The sequence below is a fragment of the Haemaphysalis longicornis genome, unplaced genomic scaffold, assembly GCF_048455015.1.
Source record: "Haemaphysalis longicornis isolate Haplotype H1 unplaced genomic scaffold, Haemaphysalis longicornis Haplotype H1 scaffold_7, whole genome shotgun sequence".
Lineage (NCBI taxonomy): Eukaryota > Metazoa > Arthropoda > Arachnida > Ixodida > Ixodidae > Haemaphysalis > Haemaphysalis longicornis.
Genome location: NW_027526422.1, coordinates 61,428,583 through 61,450,405, shown reverse-complemented (window position 1 = coordinate 61,450,405; position 21,823 = coordinate 61,428,583). Strand labels below are relative to the sequence as shown.

At 45.1% G+C, this 21,823-nt stretch overlaps 1 protein-coding gene across 1 annotated transcript in view; it reads left to right on the top strand.

Moving 5' to 3' along the window:
- The window catches only part of Tmtc2 (Transmembrane O-mannosyltransferase targeting cadherins 2), a 337,657-nt gene extending 316,463 nt beyond the window's left edge, over positions 1-21,194 (top strand). Inside the window, exons 5-14 of the mRNA XM_077677548.1 lie at positions 1,914-2,028; positions 3,765-3,850; positions 3,991-4,052; positions 5,193-5,315; positions 6,522-6,600; positions 7,681-7,802; positions 8,588-8,669; positions 9,374-9,488; positions 13,105-13,168; positions 15,697-21,194. Of these exons, the coding sequence (XP_077533674.1) occupies positions 1,914-2,028; positions 3,765-3,850; positions 3,991-4,052; positions 5,193-5,315; positions 6,522-6,600; positions 7,681-7,802; positions 8,588-8,669; positions 9,374-9,488; positions 13,105-13,168; positions 15,697-15,891 (1,043 nt within the window). The 3' untranslated portion in view covers positions 15,892-21,194. The remainder of the gene's footprint in view (positions 1-1,913; positions 2,029-3,764; positions 3,851-3,990; positions 4,053-5,192; positions 5,316-6,521; positions 6,601-7,680; positions 7,803-8,587; positions 8,670-9,373; positions 9,489-13,104; positions 13,169-15,696) is intronic.
- Positions 21,195-21,823: the final 629 nt, after the last annotated feature.

The following is a 21,823-nucleotide window of genomic DNA, read 5'->3' as shown; positions in this document are numbered from 1 at the left end:
AAAAGTGCCGCTCCGAATGGAGGATCATTGCGGAATGTTCACGGCGACTCCGCATTTGACTTCACGAGTACAAATGGAGATTTCGCGATCGCCTTTCCGCCTGCGGCTGTTCTTACTCCACCCATTTTTTTTTCATAGCCATGGGGAGAGTAAAATTAAACTTCTCGACAAGATTAGCCTTCTTTTTTTAAATACGATAGCCCTTTTTGGGCTACCTAACCCCAAAATTTTGATATGTCTGCCTGCCTGTCTGTCACGCGATTCAGCCATCAGGCCGAAAACTGGAAGAATGCTTCGACAAGAAGTTTACATGGGCAAGATCGTTCAATACCCCTAAAACTGCTGTCAGCGCATCATACATAAAAACAATAAAAACATAAGGCATACCTGAGGCAAAACCTAAGTACGTAACTGACAGCAGCACCGTTCTCTTCATGAATAAACACGGGGTTGTTTTCTGCAAAAGCAAAAAAAAAACGCGGTAAATAAAATAGTCAAAGACAGGCGAGGTGAAAGTAAATAGTGAAAAACACGATGTATCCTCGTGCTGTTCCAGGAACAATGGAAAGAAAAGATCCCACCACATGGGCGCGAGAGCTGTGCGGGCGCGGTATGACTGTTACGAGGCAGGGGCAGCAGAAGATCGTCTTCACAGCATTTGCAGTGAAGCACTCAGATACACGACCATTTTTAACACGAAAATGTTCTATTCCCGTATACACGAAGATTTCGCTGACGTCATACCCGTTACGGAAGTGACGCCAGTACAATAAAGCAAGCGGCCTGTAAAGGGTGCACCCATGCACACAGGATATTCTTGCGGGGAAGCAACCTTTTGTACCAAACAGCATGTTATACTTAGGGTTGTTCGTTTTCGGGTTTTATGTTTTAACACGGAAGTGTTTTATGCCGCAATACCCCAAGATTTCACTGACGTCATATCCGTCACAGAAATGACGCCAGTAAACCTTTGCCGAAGCGACCCGCCAGCAGGACGTCGCTCGCCAAGCACACCCACAAGACAACCGCCGATTTCGCTGCACATTTCAATCTCGTGTTTTACTGATTCCTATGACAGAGTAATCAACCACAGTGTTTTTTAATTTGCTGTCATGCGTCGCTTTAACGCTGGTTGAGCAATCACCACAGAAAGGATAATTCTCACTTGGCCTCTTTGGCGCTGTCGACTCGACATGAAGTACGCCGCCAGGCTTTGCATTTCCGAAGAGGTGTAATGTACATAATGAAACATGTGCTCGCCTTTTTCTTTTTTTTTGCGTCGTAAACCCTTAGTAATAGGAAAGCTGTATAGTGGCGCGTAGAGAATATCCCGTAAGAAGGTCGTGTTAGTTGGGATAGGACTCGTATGACAAAAAAAAAACTGTGGTTGATTTCTCTGTCATGGTAATATGTAAAACACCAAAGTGAAATGTGCAGCGAAACCTGAAGCTGAGCATGAAGTGCGGGTCGGCGGCTGTCCTGTGAATGTGCTTGGCGAGTGACGTCCTGCTGGCGGGTCGTTTCGGCAAAGGGGTACCGGCGTAATTTTCGTGACGGATATGACTTCGGCGACATCGTGCTTTATACCGGCATAAAACATTACTAAAGGTTGCTTCTCCGCAAGAAGACACTGTGTGCACGGGTGCACCCTTTACAGGCCGCTTGCTCCGTTGTACTGGCGCCATTTCTGTGACGGATATGACGTCATTGAAATCTGTGCATCCGGGAATAAACCAATTTCGTGTTACAAACGGCGACTTTTTCTGTGCTCTTCCAGAGAAGGCGTGTGCACAACGTGCTCGCTTTCAGATGAAAAAAAAGGCATACACGAATTATCGGTTTTCTTTCTCTTCATAACTTCGTTACAGACGGCACATTCTGACGTTTCTTCTCTCGCGCGTGCGTGCTTGCAGCGTACGGCAACCTGGCCAACATCCTGAGCGCGCACGGCAAGAAGTCCGAGGCCGAGTGGGCGTACAAGAAGGCGCTCACCTATCGCTCCAACATGGCCGACGTACACTACAACCTGTGAGTCTCCCCTGCACCTTTCCATCCGGTTTCGACCCCCTGTCACCTTCTTGGCTGTGATACCGCTGTATGCTCTCTTCCCGGGGCACGACTTCTCTTTAAGGGGCATAGATAACGAGCTTTGGGGTAAGGTACCTTTAATCACTACATCTCTATCTGTTTGAACTCTCTTAGTTTCGGAATCGGCCTTGACGTCTGAACGAGAGGAGCGAAAATCGAACAGAGCGTAAATTTCGGCCTGGGAAAGAACGCGGACTCTGCGCCCGAACTGTGGAGCCTCTCCCAAAACTATCCCGGCCATACACCAATGGCACCGGACCTGCATATCCAAGAGCTGAAAAACGAGTGTCTGAAAAACGAGCAATGTCTCCTGTCAATTTGAACTCGAAGGAGCCCGGGAAAACCTGCTCGTCTCGTCAAAAGTTTGTTCTTAAAGACGATAGCCCTTCTTTGGCTGGTTAAACGCGGAAATTTCTTGCCCTGTCTGCCTGTCAGTCACCCGAATAAGCCAGAACCGTTACTGGTGGGCTTGCTTGCGAGCGGGTTGCTAGCCCACTTGTAATTGCTGGGTCTCTGGTTGCCCATTCGCCAGTGGGTACGGGAGACCTATTCGTGATATACCCTGTCATCAGCGCTGGGTCACGTGACTTCGTACAGAGGGAGGTGGATACGGAGAAGAGGATCGTAGAGAGTGAAATGCGGGGATGAGGGAGAGAGAAGGAGATGAGATGAGGTGGCGAGAGGGCAAGAAGAAGGAGGAGGAGGGCGGGATGGAGATTAAGATGGGGAGTGAGGATGGAAATGAAAATGAACGAGAGGAGGATGGGGTGCAGCGAGATGGTGGGGAAGTAGTGGGAGGAATATAGGGGGGGAGGGGAGAGGGAACGATATAAGGGGTAGTGCGGTCGCGGACAGTGAGGAAGCGGAAGGGGTGGGAGGAATGGGAAGAAAAAGAGGGGCAAGGAAAGAGCAGCAGGGTGGGAGAGCTATGAGGAGGGAGGGAAAGCTATGAGGAGGGAGGGAAGAAAGGAAGGAAGGAAGGAAGGAAGGAAGGAAGGAAGGAAGGAAGGAAGGAAGGAAGGAAGGAAGGAAGGAAGGAAACTTTATTAAGAAACGATGGCCCAAGGCCGCAAGGGGAAAGAGGCTAAGGCCCAAGGCCGCAAGGCAGGGAAAGAGTAGAAAAGGGGAGATTTCGATGGGGGCGAAGGGGAAGGAGGCGGTCAGGGAGCGATTCCTATAAGAGAGAGGGGGAGGAGCGTCATGTGGCAGGGGTAGCAGAAACGTTATCTTTTGACATCACCTGCAGCAAAGGGAGCAGGTACAGGGCCAATTTTCTTTTTCATTTATACTTTTTTTTTTCCTGTGCATATCTAGCTGATACTTGGTCTAACAGAATCTGTTTTGATCTAAGTCAAGTCTGCAGCTTGAACCTCAAGTAATAGCAAACCGCATGGCAGAGATGATGTCGTCCCTCAGTTTTCTGCATAGCAAGAAGGCATAAATTCCTAGAAGATGCAGTCAATTTGGATACACAAAACAATGCCATGCCACCCGCTTCTTGTTATCGAGAGGAAAAGAAAATAACGGGGACATCTTTTTTTAATTTGGTTTTCATTGCAGTTTTTCTATATCTTGAATAGGGGCTACATTCTTCACAACACAAATCTTGGTTACACTGCCCCACACTTACCCTTCCTTGCCCTTCTCATTGCCCAATGTTCTTGTCACTCCTTCAGGGGAATTCTCCTACAAGAGCAAAACCGCCTGGAGGAATCTCTTCAGAGCTACAAGCTCGCAATCCAGTTTAGGCCAAGGCTAGCAAGTAAGTTTCCCACGTCGCATGTCTGCAGCCTGCTTTTTTTTACCAGCATTTTGTGTGCCTGTTCACTGCTGCCAATTCGTAATGGCTTTTGTGATGTTTTGCGTATCTAACGTCGTGTTGGCACACCTCTTTTCCTGCAGTGGCGCATCTCAACATGGGCCTCGTTCTTGGCATCATGGGTAGGAAAGAAGAGGCCATCGATGTAAGCACCTTCTTCATCTTCTCCTCCTCCTCTCCCCTCTCTCTTCATACGAAAAGGCGAGCTTTTGTTCTTGTTATTAATTGAATTTTTTGTGCCTCATTTTTACTCCAGCCTCATTTCTTTCTTAATAGTAATTCTATTTTAAAAAAATCTTGTTCCTTGTTGTGCATGCCTTTGCCTTCCAACTCCCTCAAGTTGGTATCAACAGTTTTTTTTCCTGCAAAATCTTCTGCAGTCGTTAACTTTAAGCTTGATTGACGTAAAGCGCTGGAACTGAACTGAGCAGTATGCGTGGGGATTACGGAGAGCTCATCAAGAGAGGTGTACGCAAAGCAAAAGAGAAAGTCTTTTTTGTATTCATCTTTATTTTTTACGTGGCTGGAGTAGCACAGGTCGCGTCTGTCTCCTCTTATGTGTTTTTTTTTGTGGTTGGTTTTTTCTTCCCTTTAAGGTTACCTGTGTGGTAACCTCCTTTAAAGTGCTTTTGTCAATTAGCATTGATTTTTCACGCAATCTGAATAAGGTTTAATGTTGTGCTAATTTTCTTTTGTAGACTTTGCTATGCTTCAGAAGGTGCGGAGATGCAAGTAGTCGGAATGTGCATTTTTTTTTTCTTTTTGAGACAAGAAGGGCAAGATGTGAGTGATGCTCATGCCCAGAAACTGCTCCGACTTTCATCCAAGTACAGGTTTGCTTACAGCTGTAGGGCATCTAAATACTTCTAAAAAAAATTTAGTTATCTCTCTCGCTGTTGCCCCCTCTTTCTTCCTTTTCTAATGAAATGTGTCTATTTTATTGCCTGCTCATTGCAAATCGATTTGCCGATCATTGATGTGGGCCTCTACGCACCCAATCGTAGTTTCACTTTCAATTCGTGATGCAACCGCTTCCGTTTCCGCTAGATGCATATCCGACTCGTGTGCGGCGACTGCCTCAGCAACATTATGGATGGGTGTCAAGTGCAGTTAGGTTAAATTTATAAATAGAGCAGTAAGCTTTTAGTCAATGTGATCTCAACATTTATAACTATTATTAACCGTTAACGATGCACCCCACCCACAATGACTTCTCCGTCGCTAGGGATATGCAAATGTGCGCAACCTTTTTGTGGCTAACCTGAGCTGACCTTTGCTTTGCCAGGTGTACCGGCACTGCGCCCAGTTGGACAGCGCAGGTCTCAAGGACCCGAAAACGCACGAGAGCACCAAGATTTCGGCCCTCTTCAACCTTGGTAGGCTCTACGCCGACGAAGGGAAATACAAGGTGGGCACCTTTGCTGCTCGTTCCCTCCTATGCCGACAGGCAGAACCTTCTCTTGAAGACTTGAGTGCGCCCATGTGAGGGACTTAAATTAAATCAAATGATAACAATATGTGCTGGCTCAAATCGTTAATTACTTCATGTAGGTGTAGCAAGTTTGCCATCTGTATGCATTTCTGTGTTGATGGACTTAGTACTGTTCCACAACTGACACAGGGCTTTATCTATCTGTGTAAATATACCGTATTTTCGCGATTCTAAACACCCACCCCTAGTTACAGAAAAAAAAATTAGAAAAAAAATTCGCATGTGAATCTAAGCATCTATGAGCGCTCAGGCTGGAGTTGAGGCGTTCGCTCTCGCCCGCTGAAGTTGGCCGGTTGCGTCTCGTGTTTCTGCATTCTAACACAACACAACAGAAATCACAGCACGACGGGAAAGCTGCAGAAGTGTCCCCGCCAACCCTCAAGGTGATTTGAGACACACAGAAGCGTGTCCAAGTTGATGTTGTGGCCAAGTTCTTTAATGAATGTTAGATTACACACTACTCTAACGAAACATAAGACGACCTGCTGTGGGATACTGAGAGCAGCAGCCCAACCCTTGTGGCACTCTCGAGTGGTAGTGAGTGACTGAGTATCAGGTATAAGCACAGGGTTCGCTGTCCGTGCCTTTATTAATGTGTGCTGTAAGAACGTTCCCTGTGCCGGTCTCATCTAGATACCGCCGGGAAATGTGCATGTGCATGTATGCGTATGTGTGCGTCTAAGCATCCCCCTCACTTTGAGCATCGCAGTAGAGGAAGAAAGGGGATGCTGTTTAGATGCGAGAAAATTCAGTATATCTGTAGGTATGTTTTGTGTCTACAGACACATGCACACACCAACACACGCAAGCGGATGTGATCTAGCAAGTGAAACAATGTGTACATCTGAAATCGGCACTGCTTGAAGTCACCTTCGTGTTTGTCCACGTTGGCAACCCTAATTTAGTTTGTAAATATCCTCGGATATCTAAAGAATTGTGTTAAGTTGTTTGATTTATTTCCGAAAGATATCTCTTAAGTTCCATGTTTACGACGTCCTTCTTTCCAAGCATAACGTTTCAGTGCAAAGTCTCCCGTTTAACTGTTTTCTTACCGATCTGTGTTCTGCAGTCAAAATGGTATGTGCCCAACAGTTTTTGTCTTTTCAATTTTCATTTTATCAGGAGGCGATAAGAGTTTACCAAGAAGCGGTTGCAAAGATGCCGGATCACTATCAGCCCCAGTCTCTCTACAACATGATGGGTAAGTTTTTGATGGCATATGTTGCGAATGAAACCAGCCGTACTTTACGCAATCTGTTTCACATAAAGCCCAGACACAACATGTACACAAAATGTAATAATGGCCGCACACTCTTGCCCTATTTGGGCAGCAGTGTGGCCTTGAACGAAATTAGGGTTGATTCTTGAATGTTATGCCTGAGAGTTATGTTAATTACAGTTAAACCTTGATGCAACAAACCTCCATGTAACAAATTCCTGGTTTTAACGAAGTTTTTCAATTCCCCATTGCCAGCCTCATTAAAACCCGTGTGTTTGCGACTTCATGTAAGGAAGACATTGCGACGGTTAACCTTGATTTAACGAATTTCTTACACCTTATAAGGCATTCTTTTTTGCACTTTTTCAGAAAAATTGGCTGGAGAAGTGCACTAAATTAGCTATCTTTGTCCGCATCGCAAAATGCGGTGTGTTTCAAGTGTCAATGCGGTGTCGGTTAGGTGCTAGGCCTGCTTTTCAACGTGTAGTCGCGAGTCTCCACTGCTATCTGTGGTGTCGGTTCGTCGGCGATGAGTTCTGCTGCCAGAAAACAGCTTTGTCTTTTCAAGACAAGCTCAGAGTTTTAAATACCGTCTCACCCGGCGAGAAACAAGAACGTCGCCGCCCGTTACAGTTTCCCAGCTAGCACCCTCCCAATGATTATGAACGCGGAAATGAGCGTCAAGTTCCCGAAAAGACACCCTTTCAGCATAAGTTTGGTCCTTGAAACAGGTTCAGGCACCGAAAATTGTCAAAAGGCATAATTGATACTTTTGGGGGTAAGTGACCTTCCTTCTTTGGAGGGCCGTGTAGTGACTAAGTTTGTGGGAAAGCAGCAAGCACAAATCACATGGTTTTTCGCTGCGAAATAAATCCTTAAGAGTTAGTTCACCATCACTGATGCCTAGCATATTGGTTTCATTCCTGCTTCATTCACGCGAGCCTCAACTCGAAACCTGCGTGTAACGAATACCTGGATGTAACGAAAAATTGAGAATTTTTGTCAGCTTCGTTATATCCAGGTTGAACTGTACTACAAACTTCGACCATACCCTTTTCACAGGCGAGGCCTACTTCAAGCTCGGCGATTTTGTTGAAGCAGAGCGGTGGTACAAGGAGGCTCTCAGGGCAAAGCACGACCACATCCCGGCACACCTGACGTACGCCAAGCTCCTGTCAAAACTGGTAAGCCGTTGACCCAAACCTGTAAAAATAGGCTAACACAGATGCTTTTAGTCTTTGAGGTAACTGCAAGCTACGCAGTTGGTGCAGTTGGTACACAGACACAGAACACTATGGATATGCCCTCACTTTGTTCGGGGTCAAGAACAACTCCTCGCCTCCCATGCCCTCCCAAATGATGTGGAAGAACACTTACTAAGAGTTCGGAGTGACACCACCCTACTTGAAGGGATTGTGCGGTTTTCACTACACAGTGGTCTCTATAAGGTTGTCTGATACGTGAACGACGATCCCTTCTTCAATGTGCCCTTTGGAAGAACTTTTGTCCAGTTTGTGCACATTCACAGTAGTGCCCTTCAGTGTGTGTTTTTTTTTTCTCTTACAAACTCAATAGTCTACGTGAGTGCTGGTCCCTTCTTCAGTGCACCCTCTGGAAGATCTGCAACTTGTTGCCCAGTTTCTGCAGATTCACTGTACTGCCCTTCAATGTGTTTTTTTTTACTCAAAAGCACTAGACAAGAACTGAATACTATCACCTTTCGATAATATGTAAGCCCTCTCCCCACCCCCACCCCTTATTCCCTTTTCCCTGCCAGGGCTTCTTGCCTCTTTCTCATTAAAGCCTATCAATCAATCAATCTCCCCCTCCCCTCTTCTGCTTGTACACACACTCCTCTCAGCCAGCTCAGGAGTTACAACAGCCCTCAAATAAAATTGGAAGTTGTCTGCTGGAATGCCCTTTTTTTTTTTTTGTAACACTGGGCATTTTGTTTTTCATGTGTTTTCAGAACAGGCTAACAGAAGCAGAGCAGTGGTTCCTCCGGGCAAAAGGCTTGGCCCCAAATGACTCCAGCGTCTACCAGCATTATGGTGAGTGTCAGGTAGCTACAACAAAACACGTATTTCAAGAAGGCATTGCTAAATGAAGCACATTCTGTGCGGTGTGTATGACTGTGCCACAGATAATTATGAGCGTAATCGGACTCCTAATGAGATGTTAAAAAAAGTGACGAGAAAAAAAATGACGAAAAACGAGTTAGCGCAGAATGAGGTGAAGAATTTCACAATCTCACATTACTAGTACCTTTTCTAACTACATATTCAAATCGAAGTTTGGCAGTCACTATGCCTGCATTTCGGATCAATTCAAAATGCAGGTTCATCATCATCATCACAGAAACCATTTTATATACGTAAAAACCCCATATGAGCCTAACTTGATCCGGAAGCCTCTCAATGTCACACTTCATAGCCCACGTATTGCTTAAATATGTATAAAAATAGAAATATTAGCTTCGTAATTGTTCACCACCACCCTCGCTCCAGAGGCTAAAAATAACGGCATCTTTTGCAATTCAAGTGTTCTTTACCAGATTAAAGCTGCCCATTTGTACCACCTTCACAGAGTTGCAGCACATCGAATAAATGGTTTACACAAATGGCAATATTTTTTATGGCGCCCCGATCAATGGAGTTGAAGTTACAACATTCAAATGTACTGCCTGCGAGCTTTGTGTAGGCCCATTTTGTTGTGGTCTCAATCAATGAGCCATGGCTTCCACTGTTTCATGCAGGCCAGTTCCTGTCCGAGTCCGACAGGCACATGGAGGCTGCTGAGCTCTACCTGCGTGCAGCTGCACTCGCTCCGGATGAATATGAGATCATCTTCAATGCTGCAAACACACTTAGGTGAGCACATAGCTTCTCTTACTTCTTTTTTAACATTTTGGTGAGCGTATTCTCTTAGTGTTACCCTCCCAGTACCTCAGAAATGTGTGCAAGGTTGCAAACCCCAACCCACACCTGACCCCAGAGTCACCCTTCACAGCATCCCCTCCCTATACCCCCACCATACACATCTTCAGTCTCACGATACAATCGGATGGCGCAGGTATATCCAAAATCCATCAACTATAAGGTACCCTACTACAAATGACTAGGGGTGTGCGAATACCGAATAGTAACTTTCAAATGGAATATCGAATCGAATATCGAATGTCAATTTTTTTAGAGGCCTCTATTTTTCATAGGTTTTTGTGCAATAACAGAAGCTACTTCGCATGTTCGGGAGCCATGGCGTTCTTTCTCAACCCAAAGAACACACTTTTCAACTCTCATTCATAGCAGCCCAGTCGCCGAACCACTATGAGACGGTACTTCAGGAATCCGGAGTAGGCGCGATACGTATTTGAAGAACTGCTTGCACCAGATGTGCTATTCTGCAATCATAGGCAACGACTAGACAGCGCCTCGTAAATCCGTAGTGAGCACATTGCAGGCAGAAAAAATATGACGCGCAAATACGGCACAATTACAATCACGGACCACAATGAGGCACCACTTCGGAAGCTATAGCACATTTGGAGTGTGAAGCGGGAACGATACATTCCGGAAGGAAATCTCGCCCTACAGTCGCCGCACATGACCCTGCGCTATCCCTGTGGTTTAAAAAGAACAAAACGGTGCAACAGACATGCACCAACTCCATTAATAAAAGCCAGAAAACGGAGGCGCTATCAAAAACAACCAAAGCGGCGGCAATTGCTTTTCCGTAAGCTGCCCTAACATGTAAACGTCTGGCTGCAGTATTCAAAATGGCGGCCAGAGTCGACGGCAATGGCACGAAGAAAAGATCTTATCACCACAATCACAAATTACTCCATGCCGTGGGATAAAATTTACAGCCTCTACGAGGCGCACTCGTCGAAAGCGTGATTTGTATGAAACTTGCCGAGCAGACGGTGCACCAGCAGTGCGTTTGCATGGGCTGGTATCTTTCGCCTTTGCAGAACCCAACACATTAGAAAAATCTGCTCGACGAAATACGTAGTAGTAGATATTCAATTCGTGAATAGAATTATTCGCAGAGTTACTATTCGATTCGTATTCACATACAGTCGAACCCCGCTACAACGAACTCCGCTTCAACGAAATTTCCACTTCAACGAAATATTTCCAATTCCCCGTCAGCTAGCCATAGAAGTCAATGCAACAAAGTCCTCGCCACAACGAACCATTTGACAGGCTTGCTTTCGCTTCAACGAAATTTTCGATGATTTGGGCAGGGTTTGAACAATTATTTTGCAATAAAATAACCATAGCGCCAGCTATGTGTAACTTTTCATACATTCAGGACGCTTAGTTTCACCGAAAACATGCGCGGTGCGCCCACACCGCCACCCAAAACAAACAAAAAACAACTCATAGGAGGACGCCATTGTTTGATGGTGATAACGATGTGGCTGGCCATCTTTACATGAGGCGCAGGCCCGGTTCGCCAAGCCGGAGCTACAGCCTCTGCAGCCAATCTGTATCCAGTTGAAATCGCACGAATGTGATCCGCTGCTGGCGCGGCGCCGTCATGTATGCGTTGTGAGCAGCTGTCCTTGCCGTTTTTCTTCTACCATTCTTCATAGCCAAGAGCAAAAATCATGTTTGCGTGTTTGGTCTTGAAGCCAAGTCATCCTATCTTAGTCGCGAGCGCGCGGTCATGTTAAATGCAAGCGCGCGCGCCTTGCCTGCCAAGGTCAGTAGCTGCCGTGCCCTGTCAGAGGATAAGATAACGGCACCGCTCCTGCCACAAGCGAGAGGGGGGCTTCCGATGGCCTAGCAGCTATCTGCAAGTAATCAGCTCGGTGGACACGCCTTGTTGTACAGCAATACGTTTTGCGCCTACATTTCTTCACCCCCCTCCGTAACACCTTCTTTGCATGCAGTGAAAAAACAGGTATCCATTGGTATGTTTGTTACCGGAATAAACATGACGTTATTGCGCGTCACTCCTTTTTCTAAACATTGTATTATGCTGCCAATGATGCGGAAACATACGGGGCTATTTTTCTGGCCTTTCCGTGTTGTTTCTGGGCAGATTTCGCCTCAACAAATTTTCGCTTCAACGAAACTTTTCGCACGTCCCGTCAATTTCGTTGTAGCGGGACTCGACTGTATTCGAGTATTTGCACACCCCTACAAATGATACGTCTCATTTGATGCATTTTCCACTGCCATCAAGGGATCAAATAATCTGATCATGTATGAATTATACAGGAATAGTTGCATCACCTATGGAGTCATCTGTTTAGCACTCAGAAACAGTGGAATCCAGAGTAGACACAATCATTCGTCAGAGATACAAACTAGAACTAGGGCTCTTTCAATAAATTCCACTGCCAAACTACTTCAGGTGTCCATCCACAGCACCCAAGATGAACTTTGTGAGGCACATTATGTTAACCCAAGCACATGCTTGTAACTCCCCACTACCAGATGCTACTTTTCTGCAGTGGCTTAGGTACCAGCTCCCAGGCTACCCCTTAAAAGGGCCATGCAGGCAAAATACAAATTTGTTTTATTCCAGACATTTCGTGTTTTAGAGTGCCCCCGGTGCTTGTCCGGCAGCAAACGATGCTTTATTCACTGAGAAATTAACCAATTTAGGCAAAAGTTTTATTGTTCCGCCAGATCGTGTGTTTTCGCGACGTTTACCATGATGTCATGAGGGCGGGTATCCAAACAAACTTCCAGTGCGTCATTAAGCCCTGCAGCCTTGCCTACTGTCAGTCCTCCAAGACGGCGCTACCGTAGTCAGCTGCGGACCGTTGTCCGCCGTTGCTTTGTTTTTGACCGCATTTGCTCCTGGCTTGTTTTTGTCAACGGCAGAAAATAATCGTTTCGTAAAACATGGGGTATGCTCGACAAACGGGGTCTTATAAGACAATGTCGCTTACGCCAACCGGCCAGTTTCGTGTAAGAAAACTCCAAAGCGGTGGGCTGCTGTGCAGGTAAAGAAAGCATAGTGCGTCCAGTACCAACCACAGTCCGCATGGGTACATCTATGTTTACGTGTATTTTCATAATTTTCACTGTTTATCCCACCATTTTCACTGCTGTAAGGTGAATATGCATTACATTTAAGTGCAAATAGCTCCTTTAGCAAGCTTATAAGCCCTGCCTAATTTGCGTTTGCTTTTCCCGGCCTGAGCTGGGCATATGACAATCAAAGGTTCTGTTGTGCATGGCCATTCCATTTTTTCCTAATTATATAGCTTGTTTGAGTGAATTGTGCGTTAAAAGTGGTGTAAGTATGTTTCTGAGGCAATCTTTCAAATGAGCCAAACTTGTGTGCTGTTGGCGTGGCCCCTTCAACGACTCCTCTTAGCTTTCGCAGCTGTGTAACCGTTGAACCCGTCCCCGAAAACATGCACCCTGTATCTTTTACGTACACCACGATAAGGCCATAATTATTGTAATTGTACCTGTTCTGAATACACCCTTTCTGACTCCTTGTGCATTTTTTTCGTTTCAGGCAAGCAGGCAGGAATGCAGAAGCAGAGGCCTTCTACTACACTGCTGTAAAACTGCGACCCGGTGTAAGTATAGATTTCTGGGGCACTGAAATTTTTCTTGCTTTTGAAAAACACGTTAATGCATTTTGACATTTTGAAATTTGGAAGCACTTCCATTTAGAGCTGCCTGAATTCAGCAAGCAATTGTAACGCAAATCATAGTAGCTCAGTCTGTCGGTAGATGGCGCCATGTGAACTGAGAAATGGCAATAAACTTAGTGATTCCTGCATAACAGCAAATTCGTGCTGATGAGCATTTACGGTGCACATTTACAAACTGATGCTTATTTTCGTGGCCTAACACAATAGGTTTTTTTTTCTTTTTTTCGAAAGTTCCCCGTTTCTTTTTTCTCAAATAGCAAAGTGATATATGCCATTTTCTTTTTTTTCTTTTTGCTGAGTTGCCTTCACACCGCGATGGAACTCCTCAGTTGGGGAATCCTTTTTTCTTAACATTCTTGGGGCAAAAACAAAATGATGTGTGCAGCATGCATGACGTTAAAATTTGAGTGACACCAATCACAGTGGCACAGTGGCCGAAGGGTTGCACTAGTGCGCACGAGTTTGTGGGTTCCATTCCTAGTCGCAGTTCCTCATGGGGTGCGCATTGACAACCTGCAAGTATTTTACATTAATCTGTAGCCCTATGCTACGGCACACCTGATAGCCGAGTTGTAGCTTCAGCGAATGACAAGCTAAATGAGTACTGAATCGAAATTTTTGTGTTATGTTTTTTTTTCAGGGTTGTAGGTGCTTACGAGCCCACTAATCATATAATGGCACATTAGATTGTCGAACGCAGTATAAATAATTACTTACAGCTCCATTTATTCATGTCAGTTTCGGTTTCGGTGAACCGAACACCGAGGCAGCCGCCATGACGGGAAGGTGCATTTGACGTCACTGTTCTCGTCGCACCACAGCCGATGCCAGCTGGGCACGCGCGTGACACAATGGCCTGGCCGGCCGTAGTCAAACGTGACATCAGTCCCAAAAACTGTGACGTGACACACAAGGTGGAAAAGCGCGCACCAACAGCACCACGGTCGCCTCAATACGTCACGGGAGCTTTGACATCAGCCGTTCGGGTTGAAGCGCGGATGATGTCATGAGCTGGCTCGATGGTGCGAATGAGCTTTCTCGTGTGCACAAAGGTCAAAATTGATTTAAAATATGTTCTACTGAACAATTACGGTTTAAACTTCCGAGGGAATATCTCCATATACAAAGAAAGCTTTTTACATTGTTATCTGAGCTTTGAAATTTCGTGTCAATACTCCTTTAAGAATATCTGACTTTGTGCTGCATTAAACAAAAAGCAACTTTCAGCAGCTCTGATAACATTGGGCTGTGCTGTATTACACACTTCCTTAGTTTATACTTCATGCATACTAAGTGTATAATTTCTCCATATATGTGTGTGTGTGTGTGTGTGTGTGTGTGTGTGTGCGTGTGTGTGTGCGTGTGCGTGTGCGTGTGCGTGTGCGTGTGCGTGTGTGTGTGTGTGTTTTACTTCGAGGTACTTTGAAAGCACCTGTGCCTGTAAAGCGTGCTCTGCCGCACATAGTGTCTGATTGTGGCGAAGTCTGCTTTAGAAAAGTAGAGCAGTGACGTTTGGCAACTCTTCTCTCCCATATTGTTTTATTTTGGGGTTTATTTATACTCTTTATTTTATATACTACAATAAAATGTCTTCAGCATGTACCCGGTACAGCTGTGATTCAGCTTGGGCTGCAATCGGGCCGATTACCTAGGAAGCATTTCAACTATTGCTGTAGGCGACTAAGCCATATGCCATTTTCTAATTACGCTTTTTACCTCCTCTTACACCAGTTATGTATAATCAAACATCCTTATTAACAACTTTTTGTTTATCTCAGCCACTACTGATTCTATATTTAGACAATCACAAATTTAATGCGTGCATATCCAGCTGGCCCTAAGTTGTATCCAACATGACTTTTCCCCATTGCTCTAGTCCCATTTAAAGTACAAGAAGAAGAAATCCACGCATCTTGACTAATATTTGAGGCTGTGTTACTTCTGTGTATGTTTCAAAACTTGTTTACCCATGTTTGCAAATGGAGCCCCTGCTGTCAATAACAACTTACCTTCTTCGTTTAGCTGCACAGCACACCTTTTTGGTCAAGTTAAGGGTCGACCTTTAAGATATTAGCATGAATAAAACATTTGTTTTTTCTTATTGACTTATGAAGTGAATTCAAAAGCAATTTCCGTTATTTCACCTGCTTTAGAGATGCACGCCACGGTCACCAGGTTTGTTACCAATGCCGATGAGCATTCTGTTGGGGCCCATGAGAGATACTGAGTCTATGGTTGGTGGTCATTCCCAGCCAGCCGAGCCCAGCACGTGGCAAAATATTTCAGAGATATTACAATATCCTTGGTACTAATGAAGCACTGAGCAACTAGTCATGTCAGTATATTATCTCTTCTCAAAGCAGTGCATGTAGTTTGTAACTGATTCGATATCTTTGACCATCAAGTGTTCACCATAACATCTCTGCCCGTTTCTTTTCACTTTGACACAGGAGGTGACGAGTCACATGAACCTCGGGGCCATGCTGCACGTCAACGGGAAGCTGCTTGAAGCGGAGGCCAGTTACCTCGAGGCACTTCGACTCAAGCCAGACGACCCGATAACGCAGAACAACCTTCAGAAGCTCCGAAACCTGCTCGCCCAGAAGGGCCTCCGGGCAACCAGCATAGTCAACAACCGGCGGTAGCGTCGTCGCCTGCGAAGATACCCACAGCCACAAGCGCGAGGTACCGCCGGAACCGGAAACACCTCATCAGCGCATTCGCCCAAGAGGCGCGACCCCTGGCACTAGCCGGGAACCGCTACTGCGGACATCTCACCGCCCGTCTGGGAATTTCGTCTCAAGTTCGCCTGCAACTCGCTGCAGCAACACGGCGCCGCCACCTTGACATCGTCGGCGGCACTCCCGACGTGCTTTGACTTCTTTATTTTTACCGTCGTCGCCACTTCCGGCTCGCTGGAAGCGTCAAAGAGAGATTGTGTCCTACTTCTCACAAACTGACTATCGCCGTCGAGTGACCGCATATAGAGACTAGTCAGTTCTTTTTATTATGATTATTATTATTATTATTTATGTCGCGTCTTCTTGCTGCCCGACTTGTTGTGGCTTTGGAAGTGAGTGATTTTTTGGGGACTCTGCTAGTTCTGCGAGAAGAGCGCTGGAAAAGTGATGAGGTCTTGTAGCGGCTGTTCGGACCGTTTCCTTCCCTGTCTAAGTGGAAGAGACAGGAAGGAACGCATTGCTTAGTCATTTGTGTTTGGCCGGACTTGATGCAGTAAGAATAATCTGTTGCTTCCTGCCTGTCACTATGTGCATCATCTTTTTCGTTTTCCTCTTCCTCAGCCCTGCACTTCACCGATCGTGTTATTCCTACAAGCTGCAAGAGGTCTAGTCAAAGTGCTGACGCGCCTTTACGGTTGGTTCGCTGTAATTACTCCCTAGGTTTGGCGCCCTTCCCTCTTCTTTACGACCCCACTTTTTGCTGCGTCTGTGTGCGAGCCCAAAGCCTTTGTGCGCATGTGCTGCTAAGCCTCACGCTTACGGCGATGAAATGGAGAGATGCTAGTGAACGAGAGCTGCCTTCTTTCGTGCAGAGAAGGAAGAGTTGAGGGAGAGAAATGATAAATCTATATATTGAGTTGTGATAACGCGCACTTTTCGGTTCCCTTTTTCTGACGCAATCGCCTGGTGCACTCGACCAAACTTTTTGCTTCCAATGTAGCTCGACGGAAAGATATAGTATATATAAATACAGATGCATATACTTTTTTTCTCGGCACTTTCCGTCTTCGTGTACAGAGAGCCATGTAGATAAGCAACATGCGGCAATATGGGCCGAGGGTAGTTTTAAAAGGGCTAAAATGGACGGGCGTTGACACTGCCGTTTGTGGCTTGGGGACCCTTTAATTTTGCGTGAAGTTTTTTTTTGCATTGGGCAAGGCTGTTGCACCTCTTAAATTTGATAACAAGGTGACGCAATCAATGGACAACTAAGAAAGCTCACACCTGCTGTCTCAATGTGAGCTACATCAGTAAGAGCACTTCTATTGGTACGTTGAGTTGATTAGTGTGTCACCAAACGTCATTGCCTTGGAGTATTCACAGTCGTGTACACTCCAAACGTATTCCCCAAGTTACAAAAACAAATCATTTCCACACATCAATCACGTGGTCTTTAAGTACTATTAAATCGATAATGATAGCTCCAAAACTTGTGCGCCCAGCCTGCCCGAGACACCCGACGTGCACGTTGTGTAAATAGCGATCTTCTGATACATTTCGTCAAGCCCACGAGCTTTCTGTTGTCCATTTTTTTTAATCTCTCTTTATCTCGTGTAAAAAAGGATAGGTTTTCCAAAGCTCTGATGATATTGAAGCTTGCGCACGTTTTGTTCAGTTTCTTTTTTCCGTCTTTTAGGCGCACGAGTGTTCAAGATAACTGCGAATGTAAGCGGCTTCATTCGCGCTAGGCATTGATTGAAAATGTGAGAGCGTATGCTCCAAGTCGCCAAAACCTGGCGAGCCGCGACTCTATTCGCCGCGAGCTCGACATGTAGGTGGCGACACCGTCGCGCTGCTAGTGTGGATGCTCCGCTGAGCGGCCCGTAAGAATACACACTGTGGGCGCGCTTCGTGCTTTTTTCTCGCAGTATGTGCGCACGAAAGGCGCAAACAAGAGTGGTATGCTGTAGTTCGGTTCCTCAACGTTCAATGTATAGCATGGAAGCGGCAGTCAGTTTTCATTACTACGCCAAAAAAAGCGATGGCTCATCGGGAATCTCAGAATTGCCGTAATTGTGACAATGAACTTGTACGCTGTGGCTCGTAGCAACCTCGATCTTTCCAGACTATGGCTTTGAGCCTTCAATAAAAGCATAAATAGAAACAAATCAGGAATCCTCGATCTCTGAAACTCAGTTTACAACGGCAATCTCAATCGCTTTCACTGGTAGCATGACGCATTCTTGCATTTGTGGGATGCCCTGAAATGGTAACACTACTTAACTGCCCCGAAATTCTTTCTAAGAGATTACGATATTTTTTGTGTGTTCAAAAGGCAACATAAAATTACTGAATTTTGATCAGCGCAGAGATATAAATGTAACCAACGGGTCTTTTAAATTAAATTTTAGCGACTCTGAAGGAAGGTTTGATGAATAACGGTTTCAGATCACTTATTTACGGCTTTCGTAGCGAGTGAACTTGCGAATTGAATTATCAACGCACACAGTACAATCAACATCTCATGTTTAGCTAGGTTTTAGCAAAGTGACAAGCAGGTTTACAGTGTGCAAACCAAGCTTCTGGGATCTCACAGTGAGCACAAGTTTTCTGTTACGGCTACTCTTTTGACCATTTGCGTTCCTTTTAAAATCTAACAGGTGCCTGCAACAGCGAGATGTGTTTGCATTCTTGCGTATAAGGTCGCTTACGAACCCTAAAGATGGCAATAAATGATCGAAGTTGCGCTGTTGCAGATGTAGTAAAACATTTTCTTTTTATTTCTCGTTGCGAATCAGCGCAACGGGTTCCCGTTAACTACTTTGTTTTGCAAACTGAATATCGCCTTTGTCTTGGCATTTAATTCTTGAGGATTGGTTAAAAAATGAAATTCTGTGCATTTCCTTTTTTTTTTTCGGGAAGAGGGGGGGGGGGTCCTGCCAACGTTGCAAGAGCAGAGAGAAGAGAACGCATGTAACGCGAAAAGCCAAACTATGGTTATCAGTATTACTTACAATGGAAACTATACAGTAAGCGTTGTGTTCAGTAGCGGTGAAACAGCAGTACGTATTTTCAAAACTGATTAAGCCCCCTTTGGTCCGAGATTGTCCAGGAATTGTGGCTCGCCTTTTTCAAAAATGTATTGAAAGCAAGCATTGTGGGAAAAAATAAAAAAAAAAATCAACGAGTCAAGGCACACACTCCTCACACATGTGGGCAACAACGTGCATTATATTACACGTTTTCTCCTCTTTCTTTAAACTTAGGTCCACCTTAAGAGGTTAAGACGTGACCATATTAGGCATTTGGTTATGCTGAGTGAGAATTCTGGACAAGGTGATTCATGTCGGATTTGAAAATGATATATATGAAAATGACACACGAAATGCCACACGACAGACGCAAACTCACAACTGCTTAATTTTACCGAAAAATCCCCCCTAAATACTCTTGCGCATCCATAGAAACGTATTTTAAATAATACGTAAAATTAGCAACTCGATACAGTTGAATAAATGTTTATTCCTCCTCCTCAGTATAAACAACGACTGTCCGAAAATGGTATTTATTTTAGAAAAGGTACGGTAAGGACACGATCACACAGGCGCTTGCTGGTGTAAAATACGTGTCCGGTAATGTATGGGCGATAGCTCAGGGGTCGTGTGCAGTGTAAATGTTTTTGTTTGTTTCTTCTTTCTATAAGGACACAGCGCAGTTTTACAAGGGAGTGGAATTTGCACGCGTATACACAGGTCTTGTCGCTTCTTACCCGTTTCGCGTACTAAACTTTTATCCTTTAAATAATCACCACGCCACCTTCAATAAGCACCCTTCGACGTTCCCGAAACGGCAGACGACTGCACTCAGCAATAGGAAAAGTGCAATGTGTGTAAGCAATGTTCACACTCAAGCGGTGACCACGGCGAAGATGTTTCGTGGAATTAAGCCAGCGCATTAACCCTCAACGGCCACTGATTATTGCGTTTCTAGAGGAAATGCGCAAGCAGAGGTAACTATGTCATTGCTTACTGCCAAACGAGCACACATATTGGTTGTTTTGTCGTGTGCAGCACGCGTCTTGCGCCGCACGCAATGTGAAAAAGCAGACGACGCGAGAGCGCCATCCACACTAGGAGCGGTTCGTCCCGCCGCCGCCAGGGGCCGACTCTGTTCGCGCTCGGGGCGAATAGAGGCTGGTTGGGGGCGTGAGCAATTTTTCGCCGGCTGCCGTTCTTCCGCTGAGGAACAGGTGGCCTTTAACTTATTTATATTTATAAGTTCTCCCTCACGGTGACTCCCACACTTAAGGTTCGTGTGCACATTCTGGGAAGCAATTTTTTGTTATTCTAAGCAGTAAAAATTGCAAGTGGGCCTGATACTTGTGCTGGCTGGAGGCATGAGAACATCTAATACCGAGAGCAGACTTGAGTTTTGATGAAAATTTGATGATTCTGCGTGTTTTGTGCCTGGAAACTGGTTGCGCTGTAAAAAGCTTACGTGTCCACTGCACCACATGTTGGGTGACAGGCTTCGCCAACTGGGACAGGAAGAGAAAACGCTGTTACCAGTACTTGTGCGCAGTGCTGTTTTCTGTGTTCCCATACATGCTGCCCAGTTGCGATCTCTTGGAAAGAACAAAGAATTGCTTGTTTTAACTGTCCATAAATTAGACACTGCGTAAAAGAGTTTGGAAATCAGCTAGCGTTGATCACGATCTCTAAAGCAAAAATTACACTGCACTGAATCCTTGCCCTAAAACTGCAACATGCACAAATTTGCTTATATTCTTATGCTCAGTAATTTCTTTGTGCGTGTGTTTGATTTGCTACCAGGCCAACATGCTTTCTTTTTTTAACCTTCCCTTAGTTATTTTTTTTTCCAATGGCCACGATCTTTATTTGTAATTGTTAGAAATCTTACCTTTGCCTAATTATTCGCGCCTGGATAAAAGACAAAAAAATCTAATCTCTCTTGAGTGACACAATCTCCCAGCTACGAGAATCAATGGTCATCATATGTCCGTTTTGTCTACTTGAACCTAAAAAAAAAAGCCCTGCCGGTATTTTGTTTCACCTGGATGTGCGTGCTGGACCCCTGGAGTGCCGACACATGAAGACCGCCTGCGTGTGCCGATGTTAAAAAAAAATATAATAAATGAGAATGTTATAAAAACATGGGAATGATGCACATGCGCAATGAGATTTAGGCTTTCCTAAAAAGTTCTGTACAATACATTAAAATATTTACAAATAAATTTTTGAATCTAAGGACTCTGACTACTCATTTCATTCTGCCTACTCATTTTACTAGACTGAAAGGAATGGACGAAACAGGTAAGGACATCCCCAGCACAAGCTTAAATTTGTGGTGTGGCCGACAAACATGGTTTATTTGCCGGGCAATATCTCAGGAACTAACAAATTTTAGCGCATTATTGAACATAGAAGAATCAAATGTATTTGGAAGGAGAAAGTGTTCAAGAAGGGGCTTCACACACACAACTACAGCTGAGCAGTGAGGCTTGTTGTAGCTTCAAGGTGCATGCTAACTGAGGCCATCTGGAGTTCTTTAACGTGCACTTTTTTCTTTAACGTTCTTTAAACATGGTCATTTTATAGTGTAGGCAAATTGGGTTGTCTGTCGCAAGATCACTGAGCTATGCGGGATGATTGTTCCTTTACGGAGGATTGGCTAAGAAGCATAAAACAGTTGATATGAGAAGTGACCACCTGCCGTGATGTCAGCGTTGAAACGGGAGAGGAACACGCCGCATCAGCTACCATATTGCATGTGGCCTTGTAGGGGATTGGCCAAGAAGCTAGAAAAAGGTCATTTATATTAGAAGCAACCATCCGCTACGGCAGCAGCATTGTCTACGAGATGGAGTGAACCCTAC